Genomic DNA, 19,077 nt, shown 5'->3' with positions numbered 1-19,077 from the left:
GATTTTTGTTCTTCTGGGGTTTTTTTGTTTTTTGGTTTTTTCCCATTCACCCTTAAAGCTTTTTCTGAGCTCCTTGAGGTTGCAGTTATAGTTCGAGCAATGTTATATAGTTGATATATAACACACATCATACTCTCTCGAGTTATTTTCTTTCTCTTTCCACTGTTATCCAGTCATAGAAACACAGAATAGTTTGGGCTGGAAGGGGCCTTAAAGATCATCTAGTTCCAATCCCTCTGCCATGGGCAGGGACACCTTCCACTGGACCAGGTTGTTCAAAGCCCCACCCATCCTTGGACACTGCCAAGGATGGACACCCAGGACTTGTCTTTGCAACCGGTTCCAGTGCCTCACCACCCACACAGGAAAGAATTTCTCTCTAACATCTGTTCTAAACCTACCCTCTGCCTGTTTGAAGCCATTCCCCCTTGTCTTATCATTCGATGCCCCTCTAAAAAGTCCCTCTCCAGCTCTCTTGCAGGCCCCCTGTAGGTACTGGCAGGTGCTGTAAGATCTCAGTATCACGGTACCCACAGGCACTACTAAGCTGCCCCACTACTCATATACCGGATCTTTAATGTTAGTGAAAAATACACCACTTTCAAGATGATGGCTTTCAACACATAATGCATTCAACACATCATGGGACAAAGGTAAATCTTAATTACAATCTCATCCATATTAGCAAATATTCGGCTTTCATATGTGTACAGATTTATAAAGTCTGAAGGAATTCTGCAGACATCAACGGATTTTGATTGGACTTCTTTATCTGGAAAAGTATATAATGTGGGGTATTACTTTAAAAAAAATTGGCTTTCACTTAATGTCTGCAACATTTGATGCTGCTGAGAGCCATAAATAAAGATGGTTTTTAAGACATTGGTTATATTCCAACAATCAAAATATTTTGAGCAAGTAGTATATCCCTAAATACCATTTATTTGAAATAGACAAATGAGATACTTGCAGGGAAGTGATTTGCTACTCTGAAAGAGCAAAGGTAATTTGTTGGGGTTTGCGATAGGTTTTGGTTGGCTGGGGGCTTTAATTTCTGTCATAAAGTGGCATTATAATTCCCTTCTGACCTCTCGAATTAAGAACGCATTTGGTTAGATTAATATCCACATGGTACTTGCCATGGAAAACCAGATTTGCAATTTCAAGACAAATACTAATCTGCTTCAAAGTTGGGAAAGCCTGTTGTGTGACTCTCTGTATGTAAACATGCATAAAGATGAGAAAATGAAATAAAAACACAGACCACAAGTTCTTGTAGTAATATCTAGGTCTGGAAAGCTGCATCAGTGTAGCAAAAATGGACACCTCAGCTTTGGTGGTCCTTTTCTTTAAATTTAATAAGAGCACAACTTAGTGTTATGGTGAATACAAGGGAGAAGGCCACATATTAAAAATGCGTCACCATAAATTAATTGCTTTGAGGCATGCAATTGTTTTAGCCATCTTCCACATCCACATAGGTTTCATCTCATTTTGTCTCCCATGTGTTCATTTTCATCTTTTCCTTTTGCTACCCTTTTCCTTTATTTCTTTCTCTTTGCAATATAATCATACATTAGTTACACACCCATCTGTTATCTTATTCCCCTCTGCACTTTTCATCTCTAACCTCCCTGAAATTTGCAGTGAACACTGGAGACTTCTTCTGATTAGTTCCATGGCATCCCCTCATTCTGGCCCTTCAATGAAACTGCTGTGTCAAGGTTTCTTCCCTAGGAGAAGCTCAAATTTGAGATTCACATCTCAGCTTTGTTAGCCAAGCCACAATCTACAATGCACTCCTTGAAGTCTGCTCTCTTTATTAGTATGATTGCCATCTTCTAGTTCCCCTGTCTCTTGGACTTGATCATTAGCATATTGAATCAAAGCCTCTGTTTCGTTGTAGGAAATTGTGTCCACAAATACATATTTATCTCATGACTCACTGCCATATTTCTACTACAGCCATTAATTCTGATCCAAATTAAAATCTCTTTTTATCATCTGCAGACAGCTAACAGACAAGATGGTTTTACTTTCCTCCAGATTCTCTTGGCACTCATCTTTCTCTCTTCAATATCAATACCCATCTGTCTCCAAGGCCCACAGCTTGCTTGATGCCTTAGTCTTAGAGAACTCTCTGGACTCTGGCTTTCATGTTTTACCTAGCTCCCTTGCTGACATTTTCTAATACAACAGCACCAAATCATAGCTTTCCCCATCTATCCATACAGCTAAATATCTTTTCTTGTAACATTCTGTTTGCTGACAGTAACTGATACCATTTTGATATGTCCAGACTTCTGCAGAATGTTTTTGTCATTTATCCAGCCTATATAATTTTAACCCTCTCATCTAACTCCTCCTGTTCATCTACCCACTCCCACCCTTCTACAGGGCCCAAGATAAAATGCCATTACTCATTTTGAGGACAATTATTGCCCACTCTCACTCACTGCCATAGGTCCTGCTTCTATCAAGTCAGCTCAGTGCTAGATTTTGCCTATTACTTGTAAAATTTTCACACAAGTGGTGTGGAAGGCTTTTTCCTCAAGCTGACCTTCATGGAGCTGTCAAGTAAATAAAGAATTAAAAGATAAATCCCATTTGTATTACTGTTGGACATCAGTTAACTCTTAATTTTCCAAACTTAATAAATTTTGCTGGAACACATCACTGGAATACGCAGTCCCAGAATATGTGTGGCAAGTCTTCAACTTGTCATCTATTTGAAGCATTAAAACTGAGTACATTTGTTTATCTGACCTTAGGAGCACCCCAGTCCTTGGGAACCACTCATTACTCCCAAACGCAGGTATCAGTCCCGTGAATTGCATCCCTGAGTTTCAAATTAATCTCATTAAATGAAAATTCTCACACAACAACCAGGCTTGTTCTTTTTGTTTCCCAGGTATGTCTTTCATAGTTCCTTGAAGTCAAGCTTGAAACTTCTCAGGCTTAACATTGATACTTTTCTTTGAGAGACATGTGCTCAGTGCAGCTCCCTTCCTCTTCCAGCAAGCATAGGAAAGGAGCCTCTGCTCTAAGTTACTTTGATGAATGATTAGCTGGTCCCACAGAACTCATCTTGGGGCTCTTGTCCTACTGTGCTGCTCTCAGCATGCCAGTTGCCACTTACCTTGGTGTTAAGAAGGCCAGTATGTTTCAGAGAACTCTCAGTCCCACAGACCAATTTACTCCATGAGATATATATGACCGTCTTCTAGCTACTTATCCAATCTTTTAGACATCCGTCTTGGGCCTTATCCCTTGTTCTCTAGCAAATTATGTGTATATTGTTACTCAAGATAAGGAGCAAAATTACTCTTTGTTATCAGGTTACACTATCAAAGATTGAAGTTGGCAGGAAACTTTAGAGATCATCTAGCCCAACCCTCCTGCCAGGAGCAGATCACAAATGATTGCTCAGGGCTTTGTAAAGTTTGAGGTTTGAGAATCTTCAAGAATATATACACCACAACCTCCTCAGTCAAGCTGTTTCATCAGTGTTTGGTTACTTTTGGAACGCCAAAGGTTTTTCTTATGCCTAAATGGAATTTATTGTATTTCAGTTTGGATCCATTTTGTCATGTTCTTTCATTGAATATCACTAAAGAGACCAGGTATGCCTCCTTTACTCCCTCTCATAATCTACTTTTAGACATTGAAAAGATCCTCTGAGCCTTCTAGAGACAGAACAATCTCACATCTGTCAGTGTATCTTTGTATGACAGATGGTCCAGTCTCCTAATTGCCTTTGATAGCCCTTCACAGGTCTCACTCCAAGATGTCAGTGTCTCCATTTTACCAGCGAATCCAGCACTAGACCCAGCATTCCAGGAGTCTCTCACCAGGGCTGAGAAGTATCATCACCCCTCAGCCTGCTGGCAGTGCTCTTCCTCACGCAGCCCAGGATGGCTTTCTTTTCGGGCTCATCACTGACTTGTGCACTGTTGTTGACACTCAGATACCTTTGTGCAAAGCTGCTTCCCAGCCTATATTATTGGTGCATTACATTATTGCACTTTACAAACCTGAATGATAGCCTCTGGAACTTGATGTTTTGTGACATAATGCTAGCAGGTTCCTCTCCCTTCTCCATAAGCCCCTTAAGAAAACAATGGGACAGTCTGTAGCTCTATGCTAAAGTCCAACCTTTCACACACTACACAGATGGGAATCCAAGGAGGAGGGTATCTTTAGCCTGGGGGCTCACTCTTCATTGGATTTTAATTAGCCATCTGCTCTAGTAAGGAATAAAAGGTAGTCACAGCACACCAGCCAGCACTGAGCATGCAGCTAGAGTGTTCCTGGCTTTCCTGTGGCTTCTGTTGCTGTCACAGCTGCAAGCATAGCTATTACTGCTGTGCCAAAAGCTGCAGCAGCTGCTATTGTTGTTGTTCACACAGCTATTTCAGCAGAGTTCCAAGATACTTTCCTGTATTCAGAAGTGTCAGCTGGCCACATGTTCAACCACACGAAAACCTGGCCCACACAAGACAAGCGCAGATTCAGTCAAGTCCTTCCATCACAGGCTTAATTTGTACAAACAACCCCACAGCAGAGGAACAAAGAAAAACAGTGCCAAAAATATCTTTCCCTTTGATCTTTACTTCTCCTCACAGGAAATGGATATATTCCAAGCCTTGCTTTGACAGATGCAACCCACAATTTTTCTAGGCTACTCCAGTTTGTCACAGACCACAGGCAGATAGTAAATGGGGCGCTCTCCTAGACTCTGGGTGCACAAGACACCCAGGAGATAACTGCAGACTAGGCTTTTCAAGTTCCTCATATTTCAAGAGGTACCAGTCCCCAGCATGAACTGTATTGTAGACAATAAAGGAAATAGATGAGGATTTAGCTGTGAAATGCTCTTATTTTCCCCATGCAAAAGGAAAAGATTTAAAAATAAATCCTCCCATCCTACTCCACAATTAGGAGAGCAGGAAAGAGATCAGGCCCTGGCCTGACAAGTCAACCAAGAAAGCGCCTGGGGTACTGACCTACAGTCAGCCTTTTCATTTTGTCATTAGTTTGCTCTTTTATATAATTATGGACCGTACCATTTAAGGTTTCTCAGACTAATTCCTAGAGACACAGTTGGGAACAGCACAGCCACTCCAAGCAGGCAGCATGTAAATATGATTTAAAGGGCAGAAGAGGACTAAAGCACCTGGATTAAAGCTGCACTGTGCCATCTGCTCTCAAGGCCAGAGCTCCTTATGCACCCTGGCCTAATTTATTTACCAGTAAAAATGTAGCCTCTGGAACTACTTAGGATCTTCTCTACTCACCAATTGTTTCTACCTCAAAGCAGAAATTGGGAGATGAAGATATGACAACCTTTCTAAGCTGTTTTTCAAAGGAAACATTAAAGAACCACTAACATGCACAAGTAGAGCATGCAGATAGAGTACTGTTCCAAGCTTAGCTGCCTTCTGCCACAAGGTTAGACAAGAACGGGGACAAAGTATACATAGACCAAAATTAAAAGGAAGGAAATGCCATCCACCAGCAGCATTTATTTGTATTAAGAGTGTGAGGGCATGGACACGAAGGCAGGATGATGAGATTTCTTGAAGCACTTGCACTGACATATTTTGTATATCCTTAAGCACAGCACTGAGTTAATGTTTGTGAATTTGATTTTTTTTAAATCTGTGTATCAATACAATTCCAGAACATGAATCAACCCAAAACATACAGGAGCTGTCACATAAGAAAACATTATGGTTCATGTAACTGACCATCACTTTACAATAGCTTTTTTCTCTCAGTGGGGCATAAAATTGTGAGGTTTTCAAATATAAGAGAAGCAGAGCAGATACTAACATGAATGCTCCACATTTGTCATGCAAGGATAAATTCGTGATTGCATCAGCCTCCACAGAGGGTAGCTGGAAGCTATCCGAGAGTGATGACTAAACAGAAACTGATCTGTTGTTTGCCGATTGGCACAAGAGTATTGCCAGAGCTAGGAATGCAAAGGGAAACACAAATGATTGTGACCCTATGACTTCTACATATATATCATAATAGCAAAAAACAACATTTCCTGGAAAGGGCAGAAAACTAACAGAATAATTGTTTTAGGGTGAGGGCAGTCACTGTTTACTTCCTGATCTTATTTTGCCACCATAACGCACTTCAGAGATCACTGTATTTCCCATACAGGCTGAAATTCCCAAGTCTCTGAAAAAGAATAGGTGTACATGGTGCTAAGCACTGCAGTATTAACATACTGAAAGGATTCCTTGGAGGCAACTGATTGGAGTAATTTTAAGCCTCAATCCGACTTCAGGATGGGCACATCTTACAGTTGAGGATTGTTTTGCAATTACTCTATGTCACAAAACAGTGGGAGAGTAGATGGACTTCACAGGTGTATCAGATACTCTGCTGCCTCTTGCTATTTGAAATATTCACCACAGAGCTCTGATTGCAGGGTGTTAACTACAAGCAGTACACTTGCTCTTCACCACTTAATATAGCTCCTTTAATGAAATACTGACAGATTTTGGAAAGACAATCTGGGAAGGAACTACATTTACTATAAAAAGCTCTGGATTTTAGTTTCTTGAACAAAAAAAAAAAATAAATCTCACTAACTAGAAAATACACATTTTTTAAGAGAGGTTGTGGAGTGTCCCTTACTGGAGATACTCAAGCACTGCCTGAACAATTCCGTGTAATGTGCTCTAGGATGACCCTGCTTGAGCAGAGAGGCTGGACCAGATAACCCACTGTGGTCCCTGCCAACCTGACCCATTCAGTGATTTCTGTGACAAGAAGATAGTAGGATAGAGTTGCTGACTTTCTAGAACTGCAAGTGAAAGGGCTAAGGAGAGCCAAAGCAGAAATATGCAAATTGCTCTCATCTTGCTGTGCTTTTCCTGTTGCTTGCTGTTTTCATTCACAATGTCCCCCCAGTTCAAACCCACAGCATCAGCCAACCAGCAGTTTTCTCTAGGGAAGCATGAACAAGCACTCATGGTGGAGACAGGACAGCAGCAGGTTACAGACACATAGTTGGTGGAAAATTCCCACCTTAGCCCTGGCTCCATGTTTGACTTTGTTTTGCTGCATACAGGCAGCATCCCTGAGGCTGCTGTTAAACACAAATGTGGTTCAACAGCAACTTGCTCTGTTCTGAGATGCCAAAGACCAGTGGTGGGAATCAAAGCTATATTTTACTGGGGATATGATCACACTACAGTCTCTGGGGTATATGCTAGCATAATTTACAGCAACCTCAGTGAGCCTGCTTTGACATCTTAAAGCCATCTTTTGAAACATCATACTCAGGTGGGTTTAGAAATATTATATGTGTAACATAAAAAAACCTGTGGTCTCAGTCACTGCTCCCAATTTCCAGTAACTTTCAGGGCCACTTTATTACAGACTGTCATCAAGTTCCAAATTCTGTAACACTCTGTATATTTAAGAAGCGACAATGTTTTCTTTCTGTATTGATTTTCAGTACACCTTTTTTCCCCCCCCATTGATCCATTTCCATGCATTTTCACTTTTAATATTAGGCATTGATAAACCAGCAGTCATGATAAAAAAACCCCCTTGTTTTTATAGTGGATTGACCATTTGGCATTAATTTATCACAGGACTATTTTCCTGTAAATGCACTGGTATATAAAATGTATTAAGATGTATTTAAGAACTCCAGCTGCAGAAATGCACTGGGAAAGTTAACATAACAGATATTATGCCAGATATTTTTAAATGTTTTTACAAAATTTCTTTTATCCACAAATGCCAAATAGACCTATTCCTACAAGATTTGACGATGTTAAGTTACCTGACATTAAAAATGCTGCATCTTTTTCAGCATTGGATTTTCCCTGCTGCAACCCAGGACACCTGCTAATGTTTTCTTTCTATCTGAGTAAGACTGATAAGCTCAATGAGCTTATCTGATGAGAAAAATCCAGTAAGACAATCATTATAATGCCTGTATGATCAAATAGAACTGACAACACTTAAAGATTTAGGTATCACATGCTTTTCTTTTTCTACTAAAACAAGCCTGATTAGGCAATTTTAAGTTTCCTGTTCTGAAAAAGAAACTGCTTGTGCTCTTCCACTGCAAGCCCCAATTTGATGACTTTTCAGAATGGAGCGATGGTTAACTTGAAGAAGGGCCTGAAATTTAAGCTTCAACAGTTCAAAAACACGAGTTTGGATCTGTCACAGAATACCAACTACCTGCAACAGATGTGGAAGTAGTCCTTGCTCTCTCCAATCCTCTCAACTGAGATTTCTTACAAGTCACTTCCAATATCCAAGAATCAGGAGTCAGATACAGAGGTAGCAAGGACTCACCATTAAACTTTCAATATTCTCTCTTCACTGTTTTGGAGATGGGATATGGCTAATTGTTAGGGAAGACTGCTGTAAAACTGCTACTCATCATCCTTCCTTGTCATGCTTTCAAACTGAACATCTTTTGGGCAACCTGCAACAAAAAATCGAAACCCCTTGAAGGGATCAGTGAGACTAGATACACTGAAAAAAAAAATTATTTGTCAAGATGTAAGAAAAGATCCTCTTGAGGAAAAAAATGTTATCAAACTGAGAGGAACCAGGTATTACTGCTGTAGTGCCTACTACTGTCTAGAAGAGCTAGAGAAGCAAGGGGAGAATGTGCACTTCCTTTCTTGCACAGCACCCAAAGCTTCCTGTAGCAGTAATTTAGCAACAAGGATCAATGCAGCCGAGAAGGAAGAGAAAGAGAATGCCTCTTTTCACAGTGACCCCGCAGCTGCATCAGGTCCATCTTACTTGCCTGAGTTCACAAAGCAGTGGAAATAGACTGAAAAAATAGTTGTTTTAATCTATCTTTCAGCATCCTGGTATTGAATAAACACAATCTAAGATCTAAACTGCCCAGTGGAATATGAACAAGTATGTTGTTCCTCCCAACAATCAAACTTTAGTTTACAGCTGTAGAACATGGCAATCAATTTAAGGCTTTAGCCAAGTTAAGCAAACCTAAGTGTTAAAAAAAATTAAGACTAGAGAGATCCTCTTGAAATAAGTTTTCATTTTGGAAGTAGAGCAATTTATCATTTTAACCATATTACAGTAAAAATTTCTCTGAGCCATACTATTTTCTGTTATCTTGGACAGAGTAATACTTTGTCATAATGGTGACATTTTCATAGACTCTCACTTTTCAAGCCATCTCAAGACATGAAACATTCCAGATTCTCCACAACTCTCAAAATCATCTCAATTTCATTCTGCTCAACAGAGGGGCGAATGACAGCTCCAAAAAAAAATGCAGGAGCAAAGAGTATACATTGTTATTTGATAGAAAAAGCCAAAATTTATTAGACAGCTATATCATTGATATGTACAGGCTTGCCTACATGGAAAGAAAATCCTGATGTTGAGCAGAGTCCTCCAAAGAGTAGCAGGAGCAACTGCCCAGCACAATTAAGAGCTAGTTTTGGGACCTTGATGAGTTTGCACAGCAAGGAGTGCCAAGGATCTTGGTCATTGTCTGCAACTCCTTGACACAACTGCAGTAAAAGTTATCCTCATAGCATGATCTACTCCCTGACTTCTCAAGAAAAAAGATCCTAGGATTTGATGCAGACTAAGATTAACAAAGTCAGTGAAATGTAAATAGTTAATAAATTAGCATATTCTAATAAAAAGTTTTAAGTAGGTTAGTATTGTGCCTGAAAGCCTGCTCAAAGTTAGTTGCATTCTCTTTAATGAAGCAAAAATGGTATTTCACAGAAGAACAACCCAAGAAGTGATCTTAGAAGTCCTGAATAAGGTATTGCTATTGCTGAGATTCACTAACAACTCAAAGGAAAGGTTAACTCGGCACCTCACTCAGCAGCCTAATACCAGCACCCTCAGTTTTTCCAACATTCCTTTTTTTTCCTACTTCTCCTTTTCATTCCACTAAAAGCAGAAAAATAAGACATGGCTGGCTCCAACTCTTATTCTTATGTTCATATCACTTAACTACTTTCAGCTTATGGAGATTCCTCACCAGCATTTAAACTCTTTTTTTCCTGACAGCATCCAACATTTTTGGATAACTCCATTTGAGATCTAACCACTTTCCATGACTTCATGCCTTTCTGCAAAGCTTTTTTCATCTGGTTTGGAAACTAAAGTAGAAATTTAATTACTAAGTTGTTTAAGAACTGTAGGCAATTTTCAACATGGTAGGATACAAAAATACCTGTCCACAATGTGTGAACACTGAAGAAAGCATGTAATATAATCAAGGTAATACACTTGACTGCTTCAAGAGACCATCCCATACAGTTCATCTGGGCACTGGATACCCCCATTTTGGAATCACATGCAAGATCACTGCTAACCAGATGAAGCCATCTCTCCCAATCTTTGCAGCTAGTTAGACTCATCTCCAAGTACTACACATCTGGATTTGTATGTCCTTGTCTGAATCAGTCTATCCCATCTTTTATAGCTTCTGAAGTAAAGTCTAAGTGCAGTATACAGTGTCCATAAATAACTCCTAGCAGAGAGATACACTGTTGCATTAAAACAGTTGGACTTTGGCTTGTTGGATTTTATTTCAGCAAGTGATAAAGTTTCATAGGTAGCTCATGCATTCATAGTAGCAGCATCAAGACTGTGAGCAAACACTTAAAAGTTGTTTTAGAAAGGTATTGTAGCAAGTTAGACCATTTTATTTTACTATGTATGTAAGTAATCTTTGTCAAGACATACCCTGAGGAAGTGTGCTCAATGTTGAGTTACACACGCTGTAGCAGGTGTCTTCCTAATTGTATCTGCCCCACAACAGAGGTACTTTCTAAAGGCAGCCAGCCTTCTTTTTCACTTCTCAGAAGAATGAAAAATAGCTTACTTGTTTACGGCCACAGAAGTCAGCAACAAGAAAATAGTTCTTCAGATGTAGAAACCAGGCAATCGAGACCAAATGCAAGATTCAAGACCCTTGAAAAGCAAGCCACATACTAGTAAAACCAGGTTACTTGAGTAAGATCCTGCTCAAAAATAGAAAACCAAGCTATTTGTACTTTTCTGTGTATCATGTGTAAAGAACATTCTCAGTATCTTTGACAGAGATGCTTTTTCCTGGAACTGTTGTATTTTGTCTGCTAACAATGAATAGCCAAAGTCTTATGTTAATCAGTCTAAACAATTCATCTTTTCACCTCTGTCTGGTCTTCAACCAGCTTCCCTGACTTCACAAAGCTATACTTTTGTCCAGTTACATAATGATACCCTGCAAACCATAGGTTTTAAGTTTCATAAATAAAGTCCAACCAAACCACAGCTTAGACAGGAAGGTTTCCAGTGAGTATTTTTTATGTTGTAGTTTAAGAAAAGTAACTTGAGAATTTATTTTAAAAAAATATTTTGCTAATAGCAACCAGAACCTTTTTAGTATTACAAAATTGTAGACTTCTTTATCCCCACCTAAGTTTTCAGTAGTAACAGTTTTAATTCTTTAAGAAATTTAAGAGCTAGTATCAACATGCCTTTGTTAGTTTTGTAATTGTCAGAAGTCACATGCAATGCCCCTACCACAGAACACACTAAAAACTCTTTAGCTGCATGCAGAAAGATACATTCTACCCAAGTCTAATTGAAGTTGGGCTGTTTGGGGTTTTATTTGCAGAGATGGAAAAAATTAAATTTGAATCAAAAAACCTGAAACTCCTATTCTGAGGAGATTCCATTCTTGAACATCAAGACTTGCCAATTTCACTTTTCATATCAATATTGTATCACTTACAAGGCTGGTTGTCAGATACCAGTGTTAGATCAAACTGACCTGGTTTTCAACTTTGTTGAGCTCACTGTTGTTAGATATGTGAAAGTTAACAGTGTTGCTACATGTAGACACAATCACGGATTTTAGATTCACTCCAAAGCTCTGCACAGCCAAGAAACTTTATCTTCACTAGCACGAACAGACCACCTTTCTCCATCATGCATACAAACACGTCAGAAGAGCACAGCAATGGTAGTCTAAGAAAAAGTATCTACACCACAGTTAAGGCAAAAAGGGAGAAAATGCACCAGGATCAGTCTGTATCAAAGCCATCTATAAGTTCAGAGAAAATAAAAATCAGATTGAAGACAGCACACTTCTTACACAGACTTATTCATTACTACTACATTTTTGTGTATATCAGAACATACCCACACCATTCAGTGCATTCATATGCAATACTAGATCTACCTTTCAGAAAAAGGAAGGCCAAGGATATTCTACTTTGTCATAGACATCACCTTTACTGTTTTTCCAAGCATGACAACTTAAGTAAAAAAAGTCAGAGCACAAAACATTTTGAAGTTTCAGCTACCACCATTTGTGTTCTTTTGTGATAGAAGTTTATACATTTTTTCTGAAAACCCTCCTCCTGAAACTTAAGTGGACTTTTTCCAAAATGCTTTACAGGAGAAAGAGCAAGTTAGGCATAAGTTCAATTCTGCCTAGAATTCCCAAAGTTACAGCTACATCTGGCAAGTTTCACATCTTCAATTTAATCACTCCAAATTAGAAGCATTTAGTTAATGCCAATTAATTGTTCACTCAAGCCCTGCAGGGGAAAAAAATATGCTCATGAATAGTTTATAATGCTGTCTTTGGAAAGAAATATATTAAAGCAGCTAAAGAGTTTCCCATGCATCTGGTTTACTGGCTACCAGACAGATGAGGGCTAAAGTCACTTTGACTTTCTGGGGATCTTTTGAGAGGACAAGTATGTGCATGCACCAACTGTTTTAGCTGGGAGTCAAACACCTCAATGTTAAACAGCAGCCTACAGAAGCATTCTCCTCCAATAAGGGGTTACTCTTACTGCTGCTTGCTAGAAATGGATTAAAGAATTGCTGTAGCTATGGATGTACCCAAAACAAAGCTGTTTTCAGGTAGGGGAATAGAATGAGCAATTTAACAGTCCACATGAAAAGCTTGCATCTTTCACTGACTTATTCACTTCACAACCACTGACAAGACTGATGTACATATTTCTGCACCTGCAACTGTAAAAGCAGATAAAATATTTAATATGTCATTTACAATGTATTTTATCAGCTTGGCATACAGATGAACAGACTATATCAAAGTAGTTGAGTTATAGGCTTGTGGAGGCCCTGCAAAAATATTACTTCAGCTATCTGCTAATTTAAAAAAAAAAAAAATCAATTTGCATTTTAGAAGTGATACAATTCCATCTACCACAAAATACAAAGAGCTGCAAAAACGTATACCATTCCAACAACAATGTATATAAGTTATTAAATAATGATCTGATTTAAAAGAATATAAATGAAGCCTTTAAGTAGGTCTTTTCTACATGCATATTATTCCTCATTAAAGAAAAATATGTAAAAAGGCCATTGGTAATTGCTTTGTTAACCACTGTAGAAAACGCCAATTCTCTGGTCACAGACGCCACTAGTTTAGCACTTAAGGTCTCTGCAGTGTTACATGTGATTATTTTTAAATACTGTTAATTCTATTACTCCATTGGTAAAGGATGTGTGACTTGGAATATGGCAGTCTTCATATTGAGAAGGCAGTGATGCACAGTTTTATAATTATCCAGAACAGCACCCTCCGCTGCTCTGTACTTGTGGCTCATCATCAATGATCTGTACACCTCGCCTTGCTGTTCCTGACTGACTGGAGCCATTGCCTCTTGCTCTTTCATCCACTTGAGCAGTTTCTATCATTCCTGTAAAGAAAGAACTGTATTAGATGACATTCCACTGCATTTTTACAGAAGACTCTGCTATCTTAATCTATCTGAACAATATGCCTGAGTACTCAGGTATCACATAGCATAGCTGCAAGAACATATTAAATCTTTTTTCTAAAGCACCCAACATCCAGCTGCTCCTGGTAACTAAGGGAGACCTTAGAGATCCTCAGGAGTCCTGGAGTTAGCAACTTCAAAAGCTAGATTTACCCAACCAATCAACCAAGAAACTCCACCCTCCCAAAAAATCCCCCCAAAAAACCCCCAACCAACTACCTCAGAAATGCAGGAGACCTTTTCCTTAAATTCTTTTATCACAGAAACACAACTAACAGGATGACTTGCAGGTGTTGCATTTTCATCCCACATACCATGATCTTTACAATTTGTTTAGATTTCTGTATAAAATTTGCATCCTTACCGCTTTGAGTTTATGATTTGTAATTGACATCATTTGAGAAGATTTTTGAAAGATGTTGAAACAGAGGGTTTGAAGCAAGCAGTGGTGAGACCAGTAATATGATGCTTGATTTGGGTTACTAATTTATGATAAGTGGAACAGCAGTCGGTGCTCCAACAAATGACCAAGACATTTTTGGAGTACAGCATGGATTTGCAATATTGTAAGCATCCATACATCAAGCTTCCAGAGCTGTTACAGTACACATGTGGCTCGAAGTAGACTGAAATGAAGTCAGTTTTAAGTAGTAATTTACACTAAAGCTTTTCTATATGGCATTAACAGCATTTCTGAAGCATTTTATGCATGAGCTCCTTACCAACAAACTAGTTAATACTTACTTTTGCAAAGGTCAAGAAACAGTTCTTCAATTCCTTTGTTCTGTTTAGCTGACGTATGATAATGTTTTGCTCCAACAGATTCAGCATACCTGTAGAAATGCAGATATGGAGCTTCATTGTAGTAAAGGGCTCATTCTTTCTAAGCCACTTTACATGAAGGAATAAGATGATCACAAGAGGTTTTATTCTGACTTCAGAGCTAATCTACACATGCTTATTTAATACAAAAAAAGGAGTTCTGTGTTTAAAACTTCCAGGACTAATGCAACACACTAGATGAAATTAAGAAAATTTCATGTCTAGAAATGGACTTAAACTGTAAATGTTGACTTTAATCACATACAACTCTCAAGCTACAGTTTGGTCAGCCAGGACACCCTGTGACTCAGATACTAACAGAACACTCAACAACTGGCAGGCATAAGCATAGCTGGCTGCTGTGTTAACAGCATCACGAGTTTATTACTCCAGCATAATTCTGCAATGACTGCTTCGATCAGTAATAGGTGTGACTTACGTTTCTGCTTCTTGCACTGAAACATGTCTCTCTTTTTCCAAGTCTATTTTGTTACCTGTTGGAAACAAGTTGATCTTTTAAGTTTTTGCACTCCAAAATTACCCAAAAAGAAAGCAGACATGTAACCATGGTACTCCATTTTCTCAAGCTGTCCCAGTAAAGACCAGCTCTTACATAGGTCTCAATTTCAAGGACAATATGATTTGAGAATCTCCTTTCACACAAGCATTTACAGGCAATGAAGATTAAGTGTTACTTCTGTAGAGAGATCAGGACAGCTAAACGCCTCCATATAAGGCACCTGATACAGGCTTTTGCTTTTCTTTTGCAATTTATTAGCACCCTCCCTGTGCTGCAGAGGTACTTTTTGTAGAATGTCCACATATCTAACCTCATAAAAGTGTTTTAATAATTAGATCTGATTTAAACCTAAACCCAGAATTTCTGTTGCTTTCAATTTGCGTTGAAATATCCAAGCTTTAATCCAACCTGCAAGCACTTAATTATGAAAACAGACAAGCACCTAGTCTATGCCACTTTGAAGCCACGAGTTTGAGTACTTGAAAGAAGGATAACATACATTTTTTTGTTAAACTACAGCCTGCAGGTGTCTGTACCACACACTTCCAATAGTGCATAATTAAACAAATTATTTTTTCAATCAAACTCTCATGTTCCTCAATGTCATCTACTGAAACATCTAGCTCCAGTTTAATTTTAAATATCTAATATAAAATCTTACCCCTTCACATGTACAAGCTGTCAAAGCAACATTTGGGAGATGTTATTAATCAAAAGCGATGCTTCCAATTCAGTCATGTTGAAAAAGACTTACCTACTATACATAAACAGATTTCATTTCCCAACATTTTTCTTAATTCCTTAACCCAGTTTTTTACCTGCAAAAAGAACAGATGTGAGTTTGTTTTCACTTGGTATATATTAACTTAGGCAATGCAGAACCATCCCACTTCCTTCACTAACCATCTACTCTAAACTTAAAGCAAAGATGTTTGGAGCAACCTAAATGGAAAAATATTCTTCAGATAGCTACACATAGCTCTTGTTTAGCAGGTTTTACTTTGCAGGTGAAATTAAGAGCAAATGACTTAGACAAAATGGTTTAATTACTCCAGAAATATAACTCACCACACTCAACATAACAAGTTCACTGCATGGGCCACTTTAGGTCAGACATGAGATCTTTTATCAACAGGCACTTACTGACAGATCACAAATGGTACTTAAAAGGTAGAGGCACCTGAACTGAGTTTTTCAGGTGAGATTATAACAGATGTTTGTTTCCTGAAAGAACAGATGGGACAAGCATGTTGACTCAGCTCATGGTAAGGCACCTGTTATCAAATCTGTTGTCATGCTTTGGAAGTTGTATGATCACTACATGCTATTTTAAGGGAGTAATTGTGAAGAAAGGCAATCACTTCAAGAATCTAAAAAATAAGTTAGGCTACATGATAAAAATAGTACTTCTGCAAATCACCCTTCCCTCTTTTTTCTGCAGATTTACCCACCTGTGTTTTGGTATCATAGCATTTTACTAAATAGGGCTCAGCATGAAAAGGCACAAGTTGAAGTAGTATCCACAAGTCATCACCATTCTGCAGGTGGGGACAAGTGTTTAACTGCTAGCACAAGTTCTTTATTTGCCCTGCACCAGACTATTTAAATTAGTTAAGCTGTTGTGGAACTGTACCCTTACACTATTTCTATTGCTGCTAACCCAAGCCTTGCCCATACAACCACAATTTCTTACCTCTCTCTCCACATAAGTCCAACTGGTTTTGCTAAAAGCTAGTTAGAGATAAACTTGCTTAGAAAAGAGTGTCACCAGTTTTCAGCTGAAACATCCAATAGAGTGGTCACACAGATTGACACCGGTTGGAAAAAACTCACCTGATCAAACTGATCAGCTAATACAGCCACAAATAACTAGCCATCAAACTACAAGTTTTGATGAGGATTTGAAGAACTAATAACTTATCACAGAGAAGGTAATGTCTCCACTATCATGTATTGCAATTTCAGAGTTCTCAGATCTGTAAAAGATCATGTCACTTAATATCTTTTAGTAATTTGGTTTATATAGTAAAGATCAGTATGGCATACCATGACAACAGTACAGGTTTATATTTACAGCCTGTCACAGGTAACTCACACAGCTACATCAGAGATTATTCTGAGTTGGAAGGGACCCACAAGGATCATGAAGTCCAGCTCCTAAATGAATGGCTCATACAGGGATCAAACCAACAACTTTGGCATTATTAGCACCATGCTCTAACCAACTGAGCTAATTCTCTGGTGTTCTTTGAATAACCTGATAGCAGGGAAGTCAGTCATCAAAAGAATACTAATAAGGTGTATACTTCCTTTACATGATCTACATTTGCAAATATAACATATACATTGCTGAAAACAGAAGACTTCTCTTTACATAGATCACAGATTATCTTTCAACCTGTTTACAGTTTAGACATAAAAGCTGTCCAGTACCTTTTGAAAAGAGTCTTCATCTGTTATATCATATACTAGAATAGCGCCATTAGAGTCCCTGTAGTAGATAGGCCCCAATGCATGAAATCTTTCTTGACCAGCTGTATCCTGCATTTAAAATACACTTGTTAGCATTTAAAACAAAGCAAACAGTACTTCAAGGAACTGCAAATACTTAGGAAATTTTACATTATTAAGAAGGCTTACTATAGCTCAAGTGTTAGGCACTAAGTATTTCTTTTTCAGAAAAGTATTCTAATTAGGTAACAGGAAAATAGGAATGTAAACATACCCATATTGCAAGGTTTACTCTTTTTCCACCAATATTTAGTTTCTTTGTAAGAAAAGATGCCTGGAAAGCAAAACAGATTAGAGTTAAGTTTTACTCACCAAACACATAATTTGAGTTCAGATTAATTTATTAATAAAGCATCAGAATCAATAAAAGACAAATTTCCAGTTCGAAAGACACTGTAAGCAAGAAGGCTAAGTCAATACTAAGCCAGTTAGTCATTTCACTACAGTTTGCCAGCAGTCTATTCTAAATAAATTTGGGCTAAGCCAATAATTTACTACATCTTTCTGCTGTTGTTTTGATTTATTTGGGAAGGATAAGTTGTGTTGAAAGAGTCTGAATTCACTGATAAGTCTAAGCTGAACTCAAAGCATTTCACAAGAGTACGTGAAGTTTGGGTAAGAACTAACCTAACAGGATTTTTAATCTGCAGGAATTAGGCAAATTGTTCACTATTAGTAAGCTACTAGAACCACAAACAACTGTTTTAATTTATCACTAAATATCTTGGAACATTAGTATTTCACAAGTTTCCTTGTATGTAACTTTTCCCTTTTTTTGCTGAAGTGAGCCCACAACTCACCCTCATCTGGTTTTTTCTGTGGTTTTGTTTGTTTGAGCTGAAAAGCCTGAGAATAAGCATACAAACTGCTTTAGAATTCCACTACTTCTGGAAATGTTTTACAGGACCAGAGCACACTGGAAGGTTAAACTAATTTCAGTAACTCGGGTAGGTCTGGTTTTCTCCAAGCTTGCAAGATTCACGTTTTCAAACCACCTTTGTTACCAAGTCTGTAATTTGACAGCTACAAAGGGAATATAATTTAATACAAGTTTAATGGACCAGAACAGGGTCTCAAGGTGTTGATACATTAAGAACCTGCTCCCCCCATTCTAAAAACTAGCAGTAACATGTTAATATCAAACAATTCAGTTACCAAGGGCTAACTTTTGTCTTCTGCCTTAAATTATAGTCAGTTTTCCTTCCAGTTTTACCTCATTTTGCATTTGGGTTCAAACAACTACTGAGTGGTATTTTATGATACATTCACCACAGATTATTTTAGGCTGGATTGTAGCAGCTCAAGAGGGGCTCACTGTATGAGCACTGACCAGCCACAGAACCAACAATCACATGTGTGGAAAGTGCCATGGGCGAGATGAGCTGCTTGAACCAGCTTGCTGCTTAACTACACAAGCACCAG

The 19,077-nt window shown here is 38.3% G+C and overlaps 1 protein-coding gene across 1 annotated transcript; it reads right to left on the bottom strand.

Annotated features, from left to right (window-relative positions):
- Nucleotides 1-10,555: 10,555 nt before the first annotated feature.
- On the bottom strand, nt 10,556-17,956 carry RAB21 (RAB21, member RAS oncogene family; the record flags this gene model as incomplete). Its single annotated transcript, XM_017733244.1, has 6 exons — nt 10,556-13,721; nt 14,547-14,635; nt 15,064-15,118; nt 15,899-15,962; nt 17,578-17,685; nt 17,870-17,956. Coding segments are annotated over 6 exons (540 nt in total), but the record flags the coding sequence as incomplete, so codon positions are not given.
- Nucleotides 17,957-19,077: the final 1,121 nt, after the last annotated feature.

Source organism: Corvus brachyrhynchos, unplaced genomic scaffold (assembly GCF_000691975.1).
Source record: "Corvus brachyrhynchos isolate BGI_N302 unplaced genomic scaffold, ASM69197v1 scaffold32, whole genome shotgun sequence".
In the NCBI taxonomy this organism is placed as follows: Eukaryota; Metazoa; Chordata; class Aves; order Passeriformes; family Corvidae; genus Corvus; species Corvus brachyrhynchos.
The sequence above is the reverse complement of the archived record's forward strand: the minus strand, read 5'-3'. Positions and strand labels throughout refer to the sequence as shown.